The sequence below is a fragment of the Pezoporus occidentalis genome, unplaced genomic scaffold (genome assembly GCF_034315485.1).
Source record: "Pezoporus occidentalis ecotype Australia unplaced genomic scaffold, CSIRO_AGI_Poc_V1 ctg118, whole genome shotgun sequence".
In the NCBI taxonomy this organism is placed as follows: Eukaryota; Metazoa; Chordata; class Aves; order Psittaciformes; family Psittacidae; genus Pezoporus; species Pezoporus occidentalis.
This window is the reverse complement of record NW_026912972.1, coordinates 555,982-574,804: the sequence shown is the minus strand read 5'-3', so window position 1 is coordinate 574,804 and position 18,823 is coordinate 555,982. Positions and strand designations below refer to the sequence as shown.

General features: G+C 42.5%; 1 protein-coding gene across 1 annotated transcript in view; it reads right to left on the bottom strand.

Moving 5' to 3' along the window:
- IQCA1 (IQ motif containing with AAA domain 1) overlaps nucleotides 1-18,823 on the bottom strand; it is a 95,224-nt gene that overhangs the window by 39,698 nt on the left and 36,703 nt on the right. The window contains exons 7-8 of the mRNA XM_062642250.1: nucleotides 6,560-6,644; nucleotides 1,421-1,546 (exon numbers count right to left, since the gene is read on the bottom strand). Coding sequence (XP_062498234.1) covers nucleotides 1,421-1,546; nucleotides 6,560-6,644 — 211 coding nt within the window. The remainder of the gene's footprint in view (nucleotides 1-1,420; nucleotides 1,547-6,559; nucleotides 6,645-18,823) is intronic.

The window sequence follows — 18,823 nt, the reverse complement described above, 5'->3', positions numbered from 1 at the left end:
CAGGCTTAAAGAGCTTGGAAACACATTTATGTACATGGCTCCTTCAGCCTGCTGTCCCTTTTCTTTTCTAAAAGGGAGAAAACCCCAACCCCAAAACCCCAAACATAGTTTTATATGGCCCAAATAGCATTTGCAACCAGCAAAGATGCTGAGCTGCAAGTTAACACTTGGATTTCTACCTCCCAATTAGACAGACTGAGGCTTCCTAAGTTCATGTAGTTTAGCATTCCTGGCTAGCTGTTATGAGAGCTTTGGCCAGATTAATGGCTGTTGTCCAAGAAAAGCATCTTTTCTTGTTAAATGGTTATTCTAGGGCTAGGACTTACAATGAATCTGTGTAAAATTTGTAGTGAGGAATCAGCTTTGCCCCACAAAACTCACCCTTCTCCTCCACACACTCCCAGACAGATTAATGACCCTTATTAATAAACCCCCATAAAATATTGTTTCTACTTTGTTTATGCAATAAAGTAGATGGGAAACAAAAGTTGCTGCTTCAGCAAAATCCTACAATTCTTGTTGCATAGTTTGCTTTTGAAGATGCCCTTTGGTCACTGCACTGTTTCACAGGTGCTTTCCTCAGTGAAGTTACTCCCAAAGCAATTCAGAAGCATACCTTCTGTGAAACCAGCCCTTAGTACATAGAAGACTTTGGGGAGTATATCCTTCTTTAAGTGGTGTCCGCTGTGACTTACAGCAAAAGATAATTCATGTCCTAAAACCGTGGACTGAAAATGCATGACTGCTATTTACAGGCTTATAAAACGTGAGCTTGCAGTACAAAAGACACAGCTGGCCATGTAAGAACTGTACTTATAGATGAGATTGAAATCCATACAAGCTCTGAGGTGGAGAGCCAATCTAAGACTAAGCTTTGCACTCCAGCAGAATGGGTGTCCCATTTGAGAAAGGTGTTGAAGAACAATATTGGTGCAGTGCTATGTTCTTGTCATGCTTTTGGCAGCTCTGGGGGTGGCAGTAATTAACTTCTCTGTACCCCACATGGAAAGTGGCGATGTTTGGTTAACTACCTGGGTAGCCTTTTCTTACATACATGAAAAAAGAAGCAGCAATGCTGTGAAAAGAGTGTGCACACTGTCTTAGCAATGATGTCAAAGCCCTAATGTGTATTTTTCCCTCATCTATGTCTTTGGCAGTTTGCACCTAACTCAGCTCTTCCCCTTGAGCTGAGCCATGCCATGCAATGGCCATTCCTAAAACAGGAGAGGTACAAATCAGTTCCCCAGAATCATCAAGGTCACTGAAAGGCTGAGAGGGACTGGCCTCAGCCAGTTCTTCTGTCTTCTGAACCCAGGCCTGAAGCCTTGGTGACGAGTCTAATGTGAGTTACTAGCGTCTGCCTACAGATGGCTGACTAGGCTGGACTTTGGTTCTGTTCTCAAATGCAGGATGCCCTTACTTTCTTTTCAGTTTTCTCATCTTTTTTGCCTTTGGATTTTTCTTTCTCTCCTCCTTTTTCTTTTTTGCCCTTCTGGTCCTTTTTCTCCAAAGCCTTCTCCATTTTGGCAGCCAGTTCTGCAGCAATCTGAAGGAGACAGGAAAACATGTGAAGAGCTGGTCAAGTATTTTCACGTGTCAAGTGTGTTATACATGTCCTGTAGGAGGTATGAACCAGTGTGTATCCTCCTCCTTCACTTTCAGCTTTCCAATATTGTGGGAACATGACAATCAATATGTCGCTTGGTGGTCCCCTATGAATTCCAGAGGGGTTGACCATTACAGAGAAGTCCTTTTGATTTTTGTTGAGGGAACTCCCACCAGCACACTTCAGCACAGGCGCTGATTATCCCAATCTCCCATTGGGAAAGAAGTGATTTCTATGTCCCCAGCTGCAAAGGATAGTAAGACCAATTCCTGAAACCACCCAGGAGCACAGTATTCTAATGACATACAACCTGACATTCCCTCTGGACTTGGAACTCCGATTATTAATTTGTCCCAGTATTTCCAAGGCAGATTGATTTTATAGAGATGGATTTTGAGAGCTTGCCTCAAGGCATGTCTAATTTCAATATATGGCTAAAGACTGAAGCTGTTCTGGTGGCTGAGTGGATAGAGATATTGTGACAGACTCTGACAGATATACATGGATAGCCCAGCATCTTTATCCCTGCAAGCTACTACCAGCAGATAACTGGGTACAGCTACATCAATTTCCATAACTTTAGTTCCTGGCCATTTATACTTTATTATCTGAAAAAGGCAGAGGGTGAAATTTGCTTTTCCTACCATTCTTTTGTTCCCAGGCACCTTTCATTGTGCTCTCTTGTCCCTGAGAGGAATCCTAGGATCATTTACTGATGAGTATAAATCAGAAATGCTGTGGTCATTGAAATTTATTAATGGAACATTACTATTGGCAGTACCATGAAAGAGTAGAAAATGAAACATTTCCAATTGGAAGAGATGCTTCCTAGAACAGTAAAAGTACTTGTTTTCTAAGGAATGCCTTTTAATGCATTGAAGCCTGGGCAGTGGAAGGGGACAAAGACAAGGGCTACGTTTTGCAGCCAGTGAAATTCATTAGTGGATTTCCCCAAGCATTTCAGTATCTTACATTTAATTAAATATGGTAATTTAAACCCCGAGCACCATTCAGTCATATCTTGCGGTGATAAGCAGTGAAGCATTTCATTCCCTCAGATAGATTAACAGATTGACTGGAGTTCAAAATAGGTTTTTAGTGTCCCAGCAGGCCTGCTGTATCCAAAACCAACAGAGCTACTCAAAGTGTATCCTTTATCCTAGCGCTAGTAGTCTGCTAGAAATCCAACCTCATTACATCCATTCTCTGCTATGACTCCCTACCAAAGGGTCACAGTAATGGTTTCTGGTATCTCAAAGGTGGGTTTTCTACAGACATATGTGCTTGAGAAAAGAATTTAATTTCAAGCAGTGTTTTTGAGTAAATACTGGTGATAGTGTGTATATATATATATAAATTAATATATATAACTTTTTTCTATATATAATTTAAGTAAATCCAGACTCTGATTGGAATTATTTGCTTTCATGTTCTTATACAGATGAATGATATGCAAAGGGGTTGCGTAGATTTTCTGTTCTCATGAAGCTGCTATAATGGGACTTAATGGCTGAACTATCCTTATCCTTCTGTCTTGCCTTCATCTGTTCTGCAAGACAAAAACATGTGTTTAGTATTTTCAGAGCTGCAATACAAGCTATGGTGCAAAGGCTTGAACTAAGTGCTCATATAGGGAATAGGAAAATGGTGCTTACAATTAGCACTGAATGAAATGCACAGGAACACAAAAAGCCACATTTAGACACAAGCTCAGTGACTGCAATAAGAGATCTTGTGTGTCCAAATAACACTGGTACAGTCTTTTCCCTGGATGCTTTGGCAACATATGCGTAGTCTGAAATGGCAGTGTTCAGGTCCAGGTTGGACACAGGGGCTTGGAGCAACCTGCTCTAGTGGAAGGTGTCCCTGCCTGTGGCAGTAGTTGGGACTGGATGAGCTTTAAGATCCCTTCCAACCCAAACCAGTCTAGGGTTCTATGATTTGGGTTGGAAGGGACCTTAAAGATCATCCATGTGAAGCCTGAAATTTCTGAAGTGGCTCTGTGCTTCCCAGAAGGGAATGATACAGCAAATGTATCTTTCCTTTTCTGTGTCAGATACACCTTCTCTGTGCTCTTTCGGTGCAGCTTCTCCAGCTCTGCTTTCAGCTCTGCTCTCAGCAGCTCCATAATTGCAGAGGCCTGAGAGCTGGGGGTGAAGCTGGCTGTGTATGTAACCTTGAATGGCTTGTACCCTTCTATACAGAACAATTTTCCCTCCAGCTACAAGAAGATGCCTGAAGAATCTGACAAAAGAGCAGGAAAGAAAGGGAAGGGCAAGCAAAGGTTAGTTTGAGATGCTAAGCAATTCACCCACATTATAATACCATTTTTTTTTTTTTTCTCCCCTGAAGAAAACTTCATAGTGGAAATAAAAGCAGATGTCTTCCTAAATTATTTTAGACTGCCCTTTTCTTTGCGAGGTTGCCTCTTTTTGAAATGATGCTGAAAGCCCTTATAAAACTCTGAACACTGAGCATGTGCTTCAGTAAGAGAGGATGAATTTTAGCCTCCCCCCAGCCCCTGATGTAGGACTCTTACTGAGGGATGGCTGTTCTCCAGTTACATTTTCTTTTGAGGCTGCAAAGATGTTTTGCTCTAACATGATAACCCCCAGAAGTCAAATTGACTTTGCTATTCATACATTGGTTCAAATGTGTTTCCAAAGTTTCGCAGTGCAAAAGTGTGTGATTACTGCAGGATTTGATTGCATAGTAGTGTGTTACCGTCCCTACCTGGGAATAGTCAGGGTTCCTAATATTAACCATCTTCTGGGGATCTCTTGCACTGCCGTTTACTGATTACAGGGATTCATGGGGATCTTCAGCTGTTGGTAGTAATGAATAGTAATTACAGAGTATATTGCCCAGAGTGCCAAGCCAGGATCAGGGGTCTGTGTTTGCACAGCAGTTAACACATAGGGCTTTTTCCTCCCCTTGCTTCTCTAGATGCTGCTGGATATGATGCTGTGATTACCATAATGTGGCAATGCAATCAAATGTACAACCAAACTCTTCATAAGCATCTCTTTTCCTGCTAAGTTATTTAAGATTGGAAATGAGGGGGAGTTGGGAGAGGGGGAGTGTGCCTGATAAATGACAACTCTCTTGGCTTATTTTCAGGGTGATGAGACTTAATGAACTACAGGAAGAGATCATCATTTTGTTGGCAGCAGGATAAGGGCAAAGCTAAAAATTGTCACATCTGATGGTTATCTTTGGAGCAAATATGAAAACCCATTAGGGACAAACACCTGGAACAGATGCAGGAGACTACACTGATGTCTTAGAACCTTAAATTTCTCTTGAAGAGTGTGTAGAGAGAAGCTTCTCTTCAGTCAAGAGAGAGGATATATTTTCCTAACTAAACCAAGTACTCTGCATGGGGAACTCTTTGGCATCCCCTTTGGAAAGGTATTTGTAAAATGTCATGGAAGCAGCTTGTGCAGGAGGCCAGCTTCATTACAAAGTCAAGTAAGGTCAGAGTTGTCAAAGGATAAAGAAATATAGAATGTATAATAACGCAGCAATGGTTCGTGAAGTGATTAATTTGTATTTTATTTTCCCCAAAGTGTCTTTACCCAAGCCTTATAAAATGCTCACTTTTTAAATACACCTCAGTCTTGATTTTTCATGGAGTTTAACTGAGGAGCACCCAACCCATTCATAGAAGCTAATATATACAAGAGGTGAAATCCTGTCTCCCCTGAAGTCAAGGACAAAACTCCCATTAAATTCAATGGGGCCAGGATTTCATTTCCTATGTTGCCCAGTAGACCAGTGTGGAACAAACCCAGTTGCCTTAGGGATTTTTAATATGCAGCTGACTCAGTTGAACAAAAACTGTTTTACTTGTCTGACATTCAGATAAAATCATGATCTCACTGAACTTTCTTTTGCCAGTGGTATTCTGGGTATCTGTTCAGGTTGTTGTGTACATTCTGCTGTTGGTTGTGCTGGCTGAAAAAGAGGAAACCTTTGAAAAGTAGGTAATAGCTAACGAAAATGTGTTGGGAAAACAGGTGTAGTAGTTTTCTTCCAGGTATTTTTCATTCCTGCAGGGAAAACAGGCAGCAAAACAATCTCTTCAGACTTCTGCCTTCCTTTATTATGTTTTTATGCAAAGAGAAAGCAGATGCCCAAGAAAGATGGCAAAATAGCTGAAGATGGGAATTCAAAGCACAGGAGGACTTCATTTCTCCATCATCTCCCACCACATCTAGTTGTGCTCAGTACAACTTTTACCATTCTCCGAATTGTGTTTATCCCTGTTGGTAGCAGGTCTGATTACCATCATGTTCCCTCAAGGCTTCTCCAGCAATAAGCCACACTTGCTGGGTGGCTCCCTGGCTGCTCAGAGCAGCCAACAAAGCCTTGTTGACTCTGGCATGTGTTTCTACTTTAGGAGCTGAAAACATAACCAGGAGGTCTCCTTTGCTCTGTCTGGGGCTGAACAACAGAAAGGCTTAGAGGCTTTGCAGGGTTGACCTTTGAATGCTCTGAACTTGGCTAAAACCAGGAGCATGCCCTGAGCTCACTTTTAGTAAGGCACAGAGAGCTGTTTGTAGCAGTTTTCCTGCCTATTTTTGTAAGCAAGGCAACTGATGGTTAGAGTATCCTGCTTTGTGCTGGGCTAGTCTGTATTTACATCTGCTTAAACCACACAAAGACTGCTTGTATACCCCTATGATTCCAAGAAGACTGAATTCAAAATGTTGTTTTACCATGCCTGTGTTAGACCATCAGTTGCAGGCAGCAGATGAACACAACTGTGTCTCTCAACAGGGCAGCTTTAAGGACCACAGAGGTCATGAAGCCCGCAACCAGCCACCACGCCTGGCTCACCCAGGAGTACTGGAGGCTGTTGTTACGAAAACTTGTTACTTAAACAGACCTATTTTGTGGCAATGCTTTCCCCAGTCCCATCAACCTTCTTCATTAAAGAAGTGACAGTACCTGCTCTGGAGTATTCTGAGAAAGAATAGCCATTGACCCTCCTGCCTCTTCAGTAGGATAGTCAGGGAACCTGCCCACAATGTGCCTGTGTGAGAAACACAAGTGAGAAAGGAATTACAATCCATGCTTTTCCATCTTGTTGGCCAAGTTGTTAGCTGGTGGGGAAGCACACCCTCCTGTTCAAACACACAGAGCTGAGCAGTTGCTCATGACAGTGGCTTTTTGGCCAGGAAATCCATTGAAACACTTACAAACCCATGTCTGTTGTTCTGTGGCCCATTAAACACTGAGAGTTCACTCTACAGGAGAGCCTTAGCTTAAAGTGTTCTTTTTTCTAGCTCTACCCTCTGCTTTCAACATCCAGCTTTAAACAATAAATACTAATTTTATTTAAATTGGGTTTTAATCTACAAATTCCAGATTGTATTCCCATGGGAGGATCCATCCTCCACAATTCCAATATACTTGCAAATTTGGTGGTGATGGAAGCTGGTGAGGAGGCTTCACAGATGGCTGTAGGGTGCTTCCAGACCCTTCAGAAAGAGACTAAAAGATAGAAGCAATAATTACAGTCCAAAGACCATTTATATTGATAAGACATTTGAACTTTATTCACTTCAGTAGCTTTTTGGGTCATACTAGGAAGATTTTCTGCCTCTTTGGCAATACCATCTTTATGGTGTCACCAAACCCCATTCTGACACTGGAGGCAAATCCTTCCACTGCTTTCAAAGCGAATGGTAATGCTTCCTCTGAATGGCATGAAATTTCCCTGGAGAAGGAAACAGCTCAGAAAGGTCAATGTGATTCATAAAAATTGCTTTCTTTTCTCCTTTCTTAAACAACTGGTACCTTCAGGGACTTTCCTAGCCTGCTGTTGAGCAGGAGGCTCAATTTAAAACGAAGATCCTTGGAACACAGCATCTGTTATGTTTCTACAGCACCACGTGTGGGGTTTAGACCTCTAGCTAGTATTAATGTAACACCAATTATGGAAGAATAAACAAATACCCATCTGTGACTGTAATTGAACATTGCAAGTCAGTTGCATGTTCGACAATTACTAGTTCTATGTGCAAACAGTTGCAAACCTGTGGTCACTGCATCCCCAGAAGCCAGAAATTAACAGAGGGCTCTTATTGTTAGCATATTTTCTATTATTATTATTACTACTTTTACTCTAGGAAGAATGGGATTTTTGCCTCAAACCCCTGCATCATCCATTTAACTTACATCAGGGTTCGTTTTTTACAAACACACAGAAAACAGCTCAATTTCATTTTAAATGCTGCTACAATTTGCAGTAGCAAATTGCTCAAAATCTGATATTGAGACTGTTGCTACTTTACTAATGCCAGCCAGGGGGAAGGAAAGGCAATATTCACTGCGGGTGAAGAATCATTCTGGAGTCCATTGCCCATTGAATGTGGAATCAGTGCTAGCTTTCAATATTCATTAGTGTTATATTTGGTATTTTGATTGGCTTTTTTGCTTCTAAATCATTTGCAGCTCTTGGGGACAGAAATCTTTGCCCTTTGGCTACAGTATAGTGAGTGTGCATCTGAGCACTATTGAATTCAATAGAACTTTGGATATTTGCAAGTGGGTTCCAGGTCCTGATCTTTATTTGTTGCTGAGCTCTTAGGCAGAAGCTCTTCCTTGTGAGGGTACTGAGGTGCTGGCACAGGGTGCCCAGAGAAGCTGTGGCTGCCCCATCCCTGGCAGTGTTCAAGGCCAGGTTGGACACAGGGGCTTGGAGCAACCTGCTCTAGTGGAAGGTGCCCCTGCCCGTTGCAGGGGTGGAACTGGATGAGCTTTGAGGTCCTTTCCAAACCAAGACAGTCTGGGATTCTACAACTGGGTCTTCGGTTGAGGGCAATGCAGAATCTAAGTTCCTGTGGACATCAGTGACCCTGGGAGGAGATAACTACCATAGGTTTCAGTGGTAGTTCTCTTCTGGGACATGTGTTTTGTTTTTCTGGACTTCATCCTTTCCCATGTGTCATTGTTTTGCAGATCAGTTGCTGCCCAGTTGTCAAGGAGCAGTATTCCTCAGTCTCATTTCCCTGTCTGACCTCTTGTGGGTTTTCCTCTTTTTCTTCGAGGTTTCAATAACTGCAACTGCAATCTTGTTATGCCTGGAAAGCATGCACATACATGACCCTTGTAGACAAATTCCTCTCTTTATGATAGCCTCTGAGTTCAGAGGTTAAACCAGGGATTCATTCAGCCTGTAAATCCGCACAGAAAAATGCAGTCATTGATCTTCCTGGTCAAAAGTTCATTGGGAAATGTAATGAATGTCAATTTTCATTCTCCGCTCGCTTTTTGGCAGCATTCTACTCAGAACCATCACAATGGGTTGTCTCATGCATTTGTCATAAGATGCTAATTTGGATTCAACTAAGTTATTTTGTATCAGCTTGTTTTCTAGTGGTTGAGAACGACAAAACACCAGGCTAAAATGAGCAACCAGCATGCAATCCATGAACCAGCCAAGGCTATTCCTATATCTTTGGTCAATCAGATAAGCTCCATGTCTTCTATGGCTCAAGAGAGTCCCACCAGGCATGTCCCACCAGGCATATCCCACGGGCTCTTGAATAAGGAGGATCTCCAAACATGTAGAATGCTTTTGAGCTTGCTTTACACCAAGAATAGTTCAGATAATTTTAAACTGCCCTCCCCTTTTGAAACTTCCTAGAAACAATGAAGTATTATTCATGATTAGAATGAACGTTCTAAGGCAATCATACTGAAAGAAAATGAATCCAGATGGTATAAGACTTGCTCCAAACTTGAGCCTCGCATGCTCTTTTGTTTTGCTGGAAGTGTAGATGAGAGATTTATGTTGGAAAATCCTTGGTTCCACCTATGTGGCACTGATGGCACAACTCAACCTATAAACCAAGGCTTTAGAGAAGGTGGAGCTGCAGAGGTTCCCATAGTCAGCAACCAGCTTGAAACTTGAACTGGGGAGTAGAAGAGCATCGCACCTGCATCTGTGTCTTTTCATGACTCCAAAAGTTGAGTCAACCACAGTCACTGCAGGGCTTTAGCTCACTGGAGGTGTGTGAATTTCAGCCTGTATTTGTTATTTAGATTGCTCTCTTAGTTGAGTGAACTAAAATCCCCCACTGCTTGCTCAGCATTTTCTTTGGTTTTCAATATTTATAGTACCCTGACACTTTCTTTGCACATCAGTCACTGGGTCTGACAGATCGTCCACAGCTCATACACCCTGATGCTTTCTCTGTGTGTCACTGAGTGCTGTCAAACTGAACTGGTGGTCAGGAAAGTCTGGCTGCATGTTGATGGGGAGAGGAGAACGCAGAAAGCTCATGCTCTTGATAAGAGTATTGGAGTGTGTAATGTATTTGAGGGATGTGGTACATGTCAGAAACACCTAGTTCTGAGGCAAGTCAAAACTCAATGAATCTGTTACTTATTATTGTCTCAACATTTGTGGGGGGGAAATGGTCCAATTGTGCTTTTCCGGCATGTCATAAAAACGTGTAAATGCCAGACCTGAAAGAAGCAACTCCTATTTTCAACACGATAGCTTCAGTGGGAGTGCTGATGCTGTGTTAAGGACTACAAGTGAAAGCAGAAGCAAATCCTATTGGATTCATATGGAGGATGCAGTTCTAGTAAAACCGTTCACCTAAATGAACAACTGAAATTTGGGAGCAATCCCCAGCACAAACACAGGCTGGGGGAGAAATCTGTGGCTGGGAGCTTTGCTTTCCCTGCCTCCAATCAAACTGATGAGTGCCAGAGTTCAAGATAGGCAAAATATCCTTCTCTGGGTCAGAGCCGCTGCTTTAATAGAACTATAAAAGATTCTGTTCTGTGAAGGACACTGCTGAAGAAGGGACCTTTAGAAACTGGTATGTGAGAAATCCATTACTTTTCTGGAAAGCAGTGAAATACTGTCAACAGGAGCATAGCACGGGTTTGGGAACAGCTTTACGGAAAAGCCATCTTGTTGGAATGAATGGGGGCCCTAAATCTGAATCAAAGCAGCTCAACCAGAAGAGTAAGGGGATGAACAAAGATGGAGGAGTGAAAAGAGACAACTTTCTTCTCCCAGCTAAAAAAAGAGAAGGGTCTGATGAGGTTTTTGTGCTGTTTCTTGAGTTAAATTCTGGTTTATGGTTCACTGTTACTGTTCTCCCTTTTCCCAAACCTCTTCCTCTTATAATAAGTTAGATCTGTCAAGAATAATTAAAAAGGAATGAACATCTCTGGTTTGCAATGCAAACCCTTCTGTCTCTGATTGTGTAGCACAGAGTTCTGGCAATTTGGGCCCGATTTCTGGTTTAGCACACAGCCTTCATCAATGTCCAAGTTTTAACTAGATGAGAATGGTTCTTTACCATCTCCAAATCAGCACCAGGCTTGGTAGGAGTCGCTGTTATTGGAAGTCTCTGCTGAAGTCCTGCTCAACCCTGAATGCTGTGGCACCTCCATTCTGACCCATCAAATCAATTCCTTGCCTGGAGGTAACCCAACGATGAGCTTTATCCATCTGCTGCTCACTCCCCTCCTTGTTCCAGGAGCATCACTGCTGGGTTTTGCTTAAGTGTTTTCTCTCTGTTCCACATTGCTCAGGGATGGTTATAGTTAAGGCTAAATATTGCTGTTGATTTATGGGAACACACCATTGATTTAAACATTTTCTCCTGTAATAGACTCAACAAGTTACTACTTACTCTGTCCTCTGGCATGATTTTACATGTGTTATTCTTTCTTTCTGGCCATGGCTTCTCTAGCTAATTGCATAAAAGGCCTTGTCAGGAGAAATAAAAAATTACTCTTCAGAGGAAAAAGGAGCATTTAACTCTTTTCAGGGTAAGAAAGGATGTGGGCTGTGTGCAGCAGCAAAGGGATGAATGAGGGCTGTATGCGGAGGGACAGCAGAATGTTCTGCACAGAAAAGGAAAAAAACAAAGGGTGGGAGAACCCTTTAAAGAAATAAACCCCTTGTTATTTTGGAGTTCTTGCCTGTTTCTGAGATCTTTCCTGACACGGGTTCTCTTAAATAGCAGCACTGGTTAATTTGAGATGTCTTTGCTGCAGTGTTTTCTTCGCTTTTGTCTGTATTTTAGCCCTTTGAAAAACCACTTCCAGAAGAAAACAACCTACTCAAATGCAGAATTACTTATAAAGCAAGGTTAATTTCCGCAGGCTTCCTGTCATCTTTAACGGGTTTGGACAGAGACATATTCCAAGTGATGTTTTATCTGAGGTCCTGATCCTTCAAGCGTTTACTTGTATGTGCGATGGTTATGCACGGAAGTAATTCAGTGGGATGTCTTGCAGGGAGAAGTGTTTGGAGATTTGGAAACTTTATTGTTCTGCATAACTATTCAGCTTTAAAAATGTAAGATCAAATGTTGTGGGGCCAACAGTGTGCAAGGAGAGACACTCCCATGGAGGAATGAGCGTGAAAGGTTTGTGGGGAAAGGTGATAGCCTTTATTACAGTAACTATAGTAATTAGATGGTCTTTTGGGTCCTCGATGCCTGCCTTAGATCTGAAATGATAGAAGTGAGCTTCAAAGCCAAGTAATAGTTAGGAACAGTTGTTGGAGGGGACAGACCTAAATGTGGGCTGTGGTAATTCTCTCTGATAGTTTTATTACACATAGCATTATTGGCCAGGAAAGGTAGACCTTTGGCTGACCTAGTACAGTTGTTCTTAAGCTTCTTGAGTTCTTACAGTGAAATGGTCGGTTCTGCTTTGTCATGAAGCTGTTTTACCTTTTCAAGGATCCTCCTGGTCTTTTAAGGATAGCAATAGGTAATTAGTGTACAGGGAAAAGAAAAAGGGAATCTCTGTTTTCACCTTCAGGCAGACATGAGTCTGAGCCTTCTTTGCCAGGATTCCTGGCTATCCTGCTTCCTGCTGTAAAAACCATAAGGTGAAAAGGTGGGCAAAGAATTTCTTGATCTATTGTTACCTTTGAAACTCTGACAAATTATTCCTGGTTTAAAACAGCAATAGGTTTTTCTTCTTGAAAAGAATGGGAGATGTGGGAAGGCAGCACTGCAAATCACTGCTAAACTGCTGAACGACAACAAGAAGCAATATGGGCATGAATAATGCCAAGGATAAACTGAATGATTTACAGTTCCTATATTGGTTTCAATTAAAAAATAAAAGGGAAAACTCAGCACAAGCATTTGGCAATACTACCACTCACACAATGTTCTGGTGCTCTGATTTTACATGTCCCTCCCTACCCTCAAAGAGTACTGCCAGAAGCTTTCTCAGAGCTCAAATCTGAATTAACTCAGCACTGGGAGAAATTGCTTTCTGAACTCCTTTGCAAGAGCTAGTACCATCCAACCCTTGCTGAAAGCTCAGACAAACCTAGAGAAGACAAGTATTAAGTTTACCCATCATGGTATGGAAATGAAAATTAAGATTAAAGGGACTGGAAAGCAGATTCCTATAAGGTTACTTGGTGGTTTTTGGCTTGACTGCTGCCATGCAGAACAGGTTTGGGCAGAGCTGCTGGTAAGGCTGGTGTGAGGCTCTCTGCAGCCACAGTAGAAGCATCTCCTGGTAGATCCAAGAACATCTGGATGTTTCATCCCTGCCCTTGGAGGACACGGTTTCTGAACTAAGAGCGGGGCATGTCATGGTGTCACACAGCAGCCTCAAGGAGCTGTTGGTCTTGTTACTGAGGAATTTATCAGACTCTCTGTATGTACTTGTGCTGGGGTAAAATCTCTGCTTACCAGAAACAGGCCTGAGAAAAACAGAAATCCTGCTGGTTTGCTTCTCTACAGAGAAGATCTGACATTGGACATTGTACCCATGCTTTGTTTCCTAGTTCTAAGCTTCTTTTCCTGCCTTTCCTTCTCTTTTGGACTGGTTTATCATCCCATGTTTATTGGAGCTGTGAAGCAGCCCATCCTCCTCAAGGGGCTGTCTCACAGGTGAAAGGCTGCTCCCCCTCTTTCATTGTCAGACTGTCTCCAGGCTTGTTTCCAGTGTTAGCTTCCTGTTGACTGTCTACAGCCTTTTGAGGAATTCAATGCAGCTGGAAGGACAGTGGGTTTGAGCAATCCTTCCTGCAGAGGAAGAACTCCCCTCAGGGCCCAGCACCACAACTGGGGGACTTGGCTGATGGAGTAATGAGTATTCTGGAGCAGACAACTCTTATTAAACATTCATTTGTTTTGATTTTCTTCTATCTTTCCCTTCTCGTTAGAGCAAGGTCAGAAATACAGAAGCTGGCTGAAAGAAAGGCCAGGTCAAATTCTCCTTGTGCTTACTGAATTCCTTACCTCTGGTCAGCTTATCCTGCCTTCATAGAATACCGAGTCCTGACTTGAATTGGCAGTGCTTCCTGTGCTTAGCGTTAGATTTAAGAGACTGAAATAATTATGGCCAGTTTTAAGCAAGATTACTTCAGCTCAGACTAGAAGCTTTGTGAGAATAGCTTTCCTGCAGAGTCAGCCAGAAGGAATCAACAGTACTTTATTAACACAAGATGAATTCTGTAAAGAGAAAAATAAAGCATGCGATTTTCATAGCAAGGCCAGCCAAAAGAAATAACTTGCCCTCCAACATCACAAGTTTCTTTGGGGTTTGGAATGCAACAGACAAAGCATTTTGTCCTGTGGGAGTTGTTTATGAGAAATTTGAGCAATTGCTTTTGCTTCTTAGAAGTCAAGGTGTTAGCTGAACAAAATGTGTCTCTGGATGGGAAAGAAGGCTGTAAGAATGAGCATGGCTGCTTTAAAGTGTTTTGCCCTGGCCCATCATTTGAACCTGAAGATAATGCTTTGGGAACAGTTGAGAAATGGTGCCCTGGGCAGGTTGAGCACCTGGAGAAGTGCCACTTGCACCTAAGCTCCATGTCGGCTCTCTCAGGGTCCCTTGTCCTTGTTCTGCAATGGTAATGGTTGTGCTGGTGCTGTATTCCTTCTGCCACCACCTGACTGTGAAAGGTAATTGAAGTATTTCAAGGATATTAGCACTCTCTGAAATGACTGTGCTCTCCCTGAACCTATGGCTTATGTGCTGGATGGATAGCTGTGTGCATGCATAATAAATTAAATGCACTTGGGGCATGCCCAACTCCCTGCATGTGCTATGCAGCATTTGCACCCTTTATGTCTGTCAGGCAAACTGGGGACTAAGCCTGAAAATGATCAGAGAAGCCTTGTGCTTTGATCTACCCTTATTGAAACACTAGGATAAATACAGCACATAAGAGTAATACATAACCCTTTCTGTCAGTGGTTAAGATAACCTGGCCTACCCGATGCAAGAGTGGTAAAATGATGTGATTTTTATCTGGTTTATAACCACTTGCATCATTTCACAGCACGATGAAGATGGATAAATCTGAGGTGATATTGAAGGTGGCACCAGACACATTTCAGTAGCTAGAACTCTAAATCTGCCTTAGGTCTATGGTATCAATGCAGCAATACAGTCCAGTCTGGCATAAGTCTAACTTGCCTTGTTTTTTGCCTCCCTGGATGAAAATGATCTGTATGTGCATAATGTCCTCTCCAACCACTATATCATGGCTGTCCCATTCATGGATTGCCGTTCCCCTGACCTGCTGCTTGGCCATGACTTGACTTTAAGCATTTGTAAAGGACAATGTATAATCAGCATCTGTCAGGCATCACATTACTGCTTGGGAGAGTGGCTTTCTACTTCATTTGAGACCAATACTGTAGTGCTGGGCTAATGGCACTACTCAGAGATAAGACTGGAAAGCTAAGACTGGAAAGCACTTGTGGTGCAGAAGAAAAACTTCAGTGTGGAATAAGAAGCTGAAAATAACACATAGGATGGTCTTAAAGAAGGCAACCAAACATGCTGCTGTGCTTTGCTGCTTCTAATGTTCTTGTCACTCCAAGAGATCCGGTTCTCTGTCATTTGCACAAGTGTTTAAATGAAGAATTCCACTATAAATCTGTGGCAATTGCATGCATATGAAAGCAGTCACAGTGCATGAGCCTTCAACGTCCATCCCAATTGGCTTGTGCAGCCTTATCTGCATAAATCACAGTTAGGTGTACACGGTGTAAAACCAGGGAAAAATGGGATCGATATGGGAGAATGTTGTAGAGAATTTGTATGTAGTTACACATGTTTACAGACTCATGTTCAATGCTAACCACCAAACAGCTCAGTAGCAAGAAGAATAGTTTAGAATATATGCTTTGGTGATTTAAAAAAGTGTGAGGAAAATACAGGAAAATCAGGGATAATCTTGGAGCCCCATACAGAATTGAATACCTTTTGTAGGGCTCTGGCCGTGCTCTAGTGAGCAAATTCTTCTACACAACCTACACAGTGGGATGCACTCAAATTTAATCAGTTATAAGCACAAAATGGAGCTTTTTTATTGTTATTGCTCATTTACATGATGGTTTAGTAATGTGCTTTTTAAGCATCTCCTTGGTAGAGAGGGCCTACAGGCACAGGGATGTCCTTTGGGAATTTGGAGCTGGACTTGCAGCCCATACTCGTGGTAGAAACACAGTGCCTGAATGTCAGTAATTTCCTTCTACCAAAGTGGTGTAAGAGGTAAGGTGGAGTGGGAAGTGCAGTCTGAAGGGCAGGTTTACTCACTTACTACATCTTACACTACTTTTGTATATGTTTTTGCAGTACTGGGGATTTAAATGCATTGTTTCACAGGCCTGCATAGAGGATCAGTTGTCTGGAAAGGCTTTATTATAGGATAGCAGAGCTCCCTCAGGCAAAGAATGTAAAGATTAGGTTTTGACAGGAATGAAATACAGGCACATACGTGGGAGAGGCTACAATCAGCTGCTCCCACCTTCACTCCCACTGGTTCCCAGGCCTCCTGCAACTGCAAACCTTGCAATACATGAAGAATAAACCCATGATTATACATGATTTCCCAGAAGAGGATCAAGGTGAAATGATATTTTGGGCATAGCATTACCCCCTCTGTAGCAGCTAAGAGCTGAACCCATGATGGGAAGCACATGTATGCAATACAAAAGATGGCAGAGCTCCGGCTATGGAATTTGCTCCCTTGAAGCAATTGTATTTTGACTTGGAATACGGTGAGGACTCCTGCAGCTACACAGGCTGCAGCCTTTACTTACAGCTATGCTTTAAACCAGTATCTTCAAAAGTGGTTGCTGGATTAGAACTCTTTCCAGAAAAATCTGTGGGAAAGAGCCAGTCTCCCTATGTGATGGGGAGCACAAAACAAGAATAAACTTCCTGTCCAACCACCAAAGGATTACTGAGTCAGTGAGATGCTCTATGAAGAGGGAGGGGAGTATCTGAACAGATTTTAGTTGAGGGTAATGCGGTTTCTTGGATTAGGCAAATACCTCAGTAAAAATCCTGAACCAGCTCTTTTATGGTTTTATGCTCTTTGCCCAAGTCAAACAATATTGTATTTGGTATGGGCTCTTACTAATAGTACTGTGTTGATGTAGTTATTTTGTACAAGTAGAACCTAAGGAGAACTAGCAGCCCCCCTGATGGGCACTGTTAAATGTCTCTTATTCAGCCTAGGATGGTAACTCAAAATAATGCTCTTGCTTAAGCCCTAAGGATGCCTGACAGAGCAGACAAAACACAGCTTGTTTGTGGGGCTAATAGCTGGGTGTGTGTAGAGTCACGTAGTATAAATAGTTATAGTTTCTATTGTGTCTGCACAGGGCTGAAATGCACCACGACTTCAAAGTCCTGGACTCTGACCTGGGTAATAAACCCAATGTGTTTGATGAAGTCTGACTGATCTTTCCCTGTGCTGAAATCCTCAGTAAAACTGAAACACATTGACTCTGGAAGAAATGGATGCGCCTCAGGTTTCAGGCAAGGTCTTGTTCTGCCCACAGAAATGCTACCTTCCAACCTCGTCAGCACTAAGGCATGATTCAGTCCAAATACAGGATTGGGTCAGATGAACTTTAAAGCTAACTTTGTATTGGGAAGAGTTTGCCTAGATGCTTACCAGCCCATGGAACACACCCCACCTGACAAAGTGCTAGCGTTCTCAAGGGAAATAATCAGCTCACAGAAGAACAAACGTTTTGCCTCATGTGCCCTTGGCATGCTTGACGATGCCCCAAACTGAAGGGCATAAGCTCATTCTATTTAAATGCCTCTGGATGTTTTATTAACCACCCAAGAAGCTACTTTCACTGAAGTTGTGCTCTCAATCTTAGTGGTATGTTGTGGCAGCTGAATTTGAGTGTAATTGTGTATTTGATGGTTGACTCAAAAAGAGATGAGCTATTTTGTCCAAGATAAAGGTGATGGAGGGCAAGGAGAAAGGAGACTGAAGGGAAGTGCTCTTAGAGGTGTGCTAGATGCTAGCCCCATTTCCAGTGTAAGCCTGGATTTCCTGTGCTAGATGAATTATGTCTCTGTGTGTGGAATTTGCTTGGAATTCAGCACTTAAGTAACTTGTCAACAGCTTGTTAAAGATGTTGGCATACTGATGCCACAGCGCCCTGATATTCAGCCTTATATTCCATCAGCCATTCTGCTGCTATGGTCTCCAGTATGTAAACTCTGAAAACCCCACTGCCAGTGAAAACAGTGAAACAACTGGATTTCAGAAGCAAATCTATTTTCTCTTCAGAGAAAGAATAACAGGCTGCCATTCCCAGCCACTTGCATGCCTCCACCCTCTCTGTACTCAAACACGACTCCCTTACAACCCAGTGTTTTTCCAGACACCCATCTGAGCTTGCTTGCTGCCATACACATTTGGGTGCTGCTCTTTTTTCTTTGCTGTGGACACACTTCACGATTTCTATCAGTTTTTGGTTCTAACTGTCCCTATTTTTCCCTCCCCCCCCAGTTCTATGCCTCTTTCATCCCTCCATTTCCAGTTCTGCCTCTCCAGCTCCTCGTGCCTGTTCCTGCTACCCCTTTGCTCTGCTTGTGTCAGTCCATGGCCCCTTTCTTCTCTGCATTCTGCAGAGCCAAGGCTGAAAATGTCTTTTTTACCTCCTTTGCTTGCTTCTCCAAAGAGATCATTCTGTGGAGCAAGGGCTGTAGCTTGGGAGCCACTGCTCTGTTCCTCTTGTTCATTTTTATTCTCCTTACTTCTAAGCTTTTCCTTAGTCTTTCTCTTCCCAGAATATCCCTCAAACACCTCTCCTCTGCCAGCCACTGGCTTGTCAGTGCCTTTCTGTCCAGGCACCAGTGGGACTCCTGGTTCTTTTTTCTGTGTCTGTTTCTTGTTGCTGTATTCCAGCAGATCTTCATTCATTTTGCTTGTTGGAA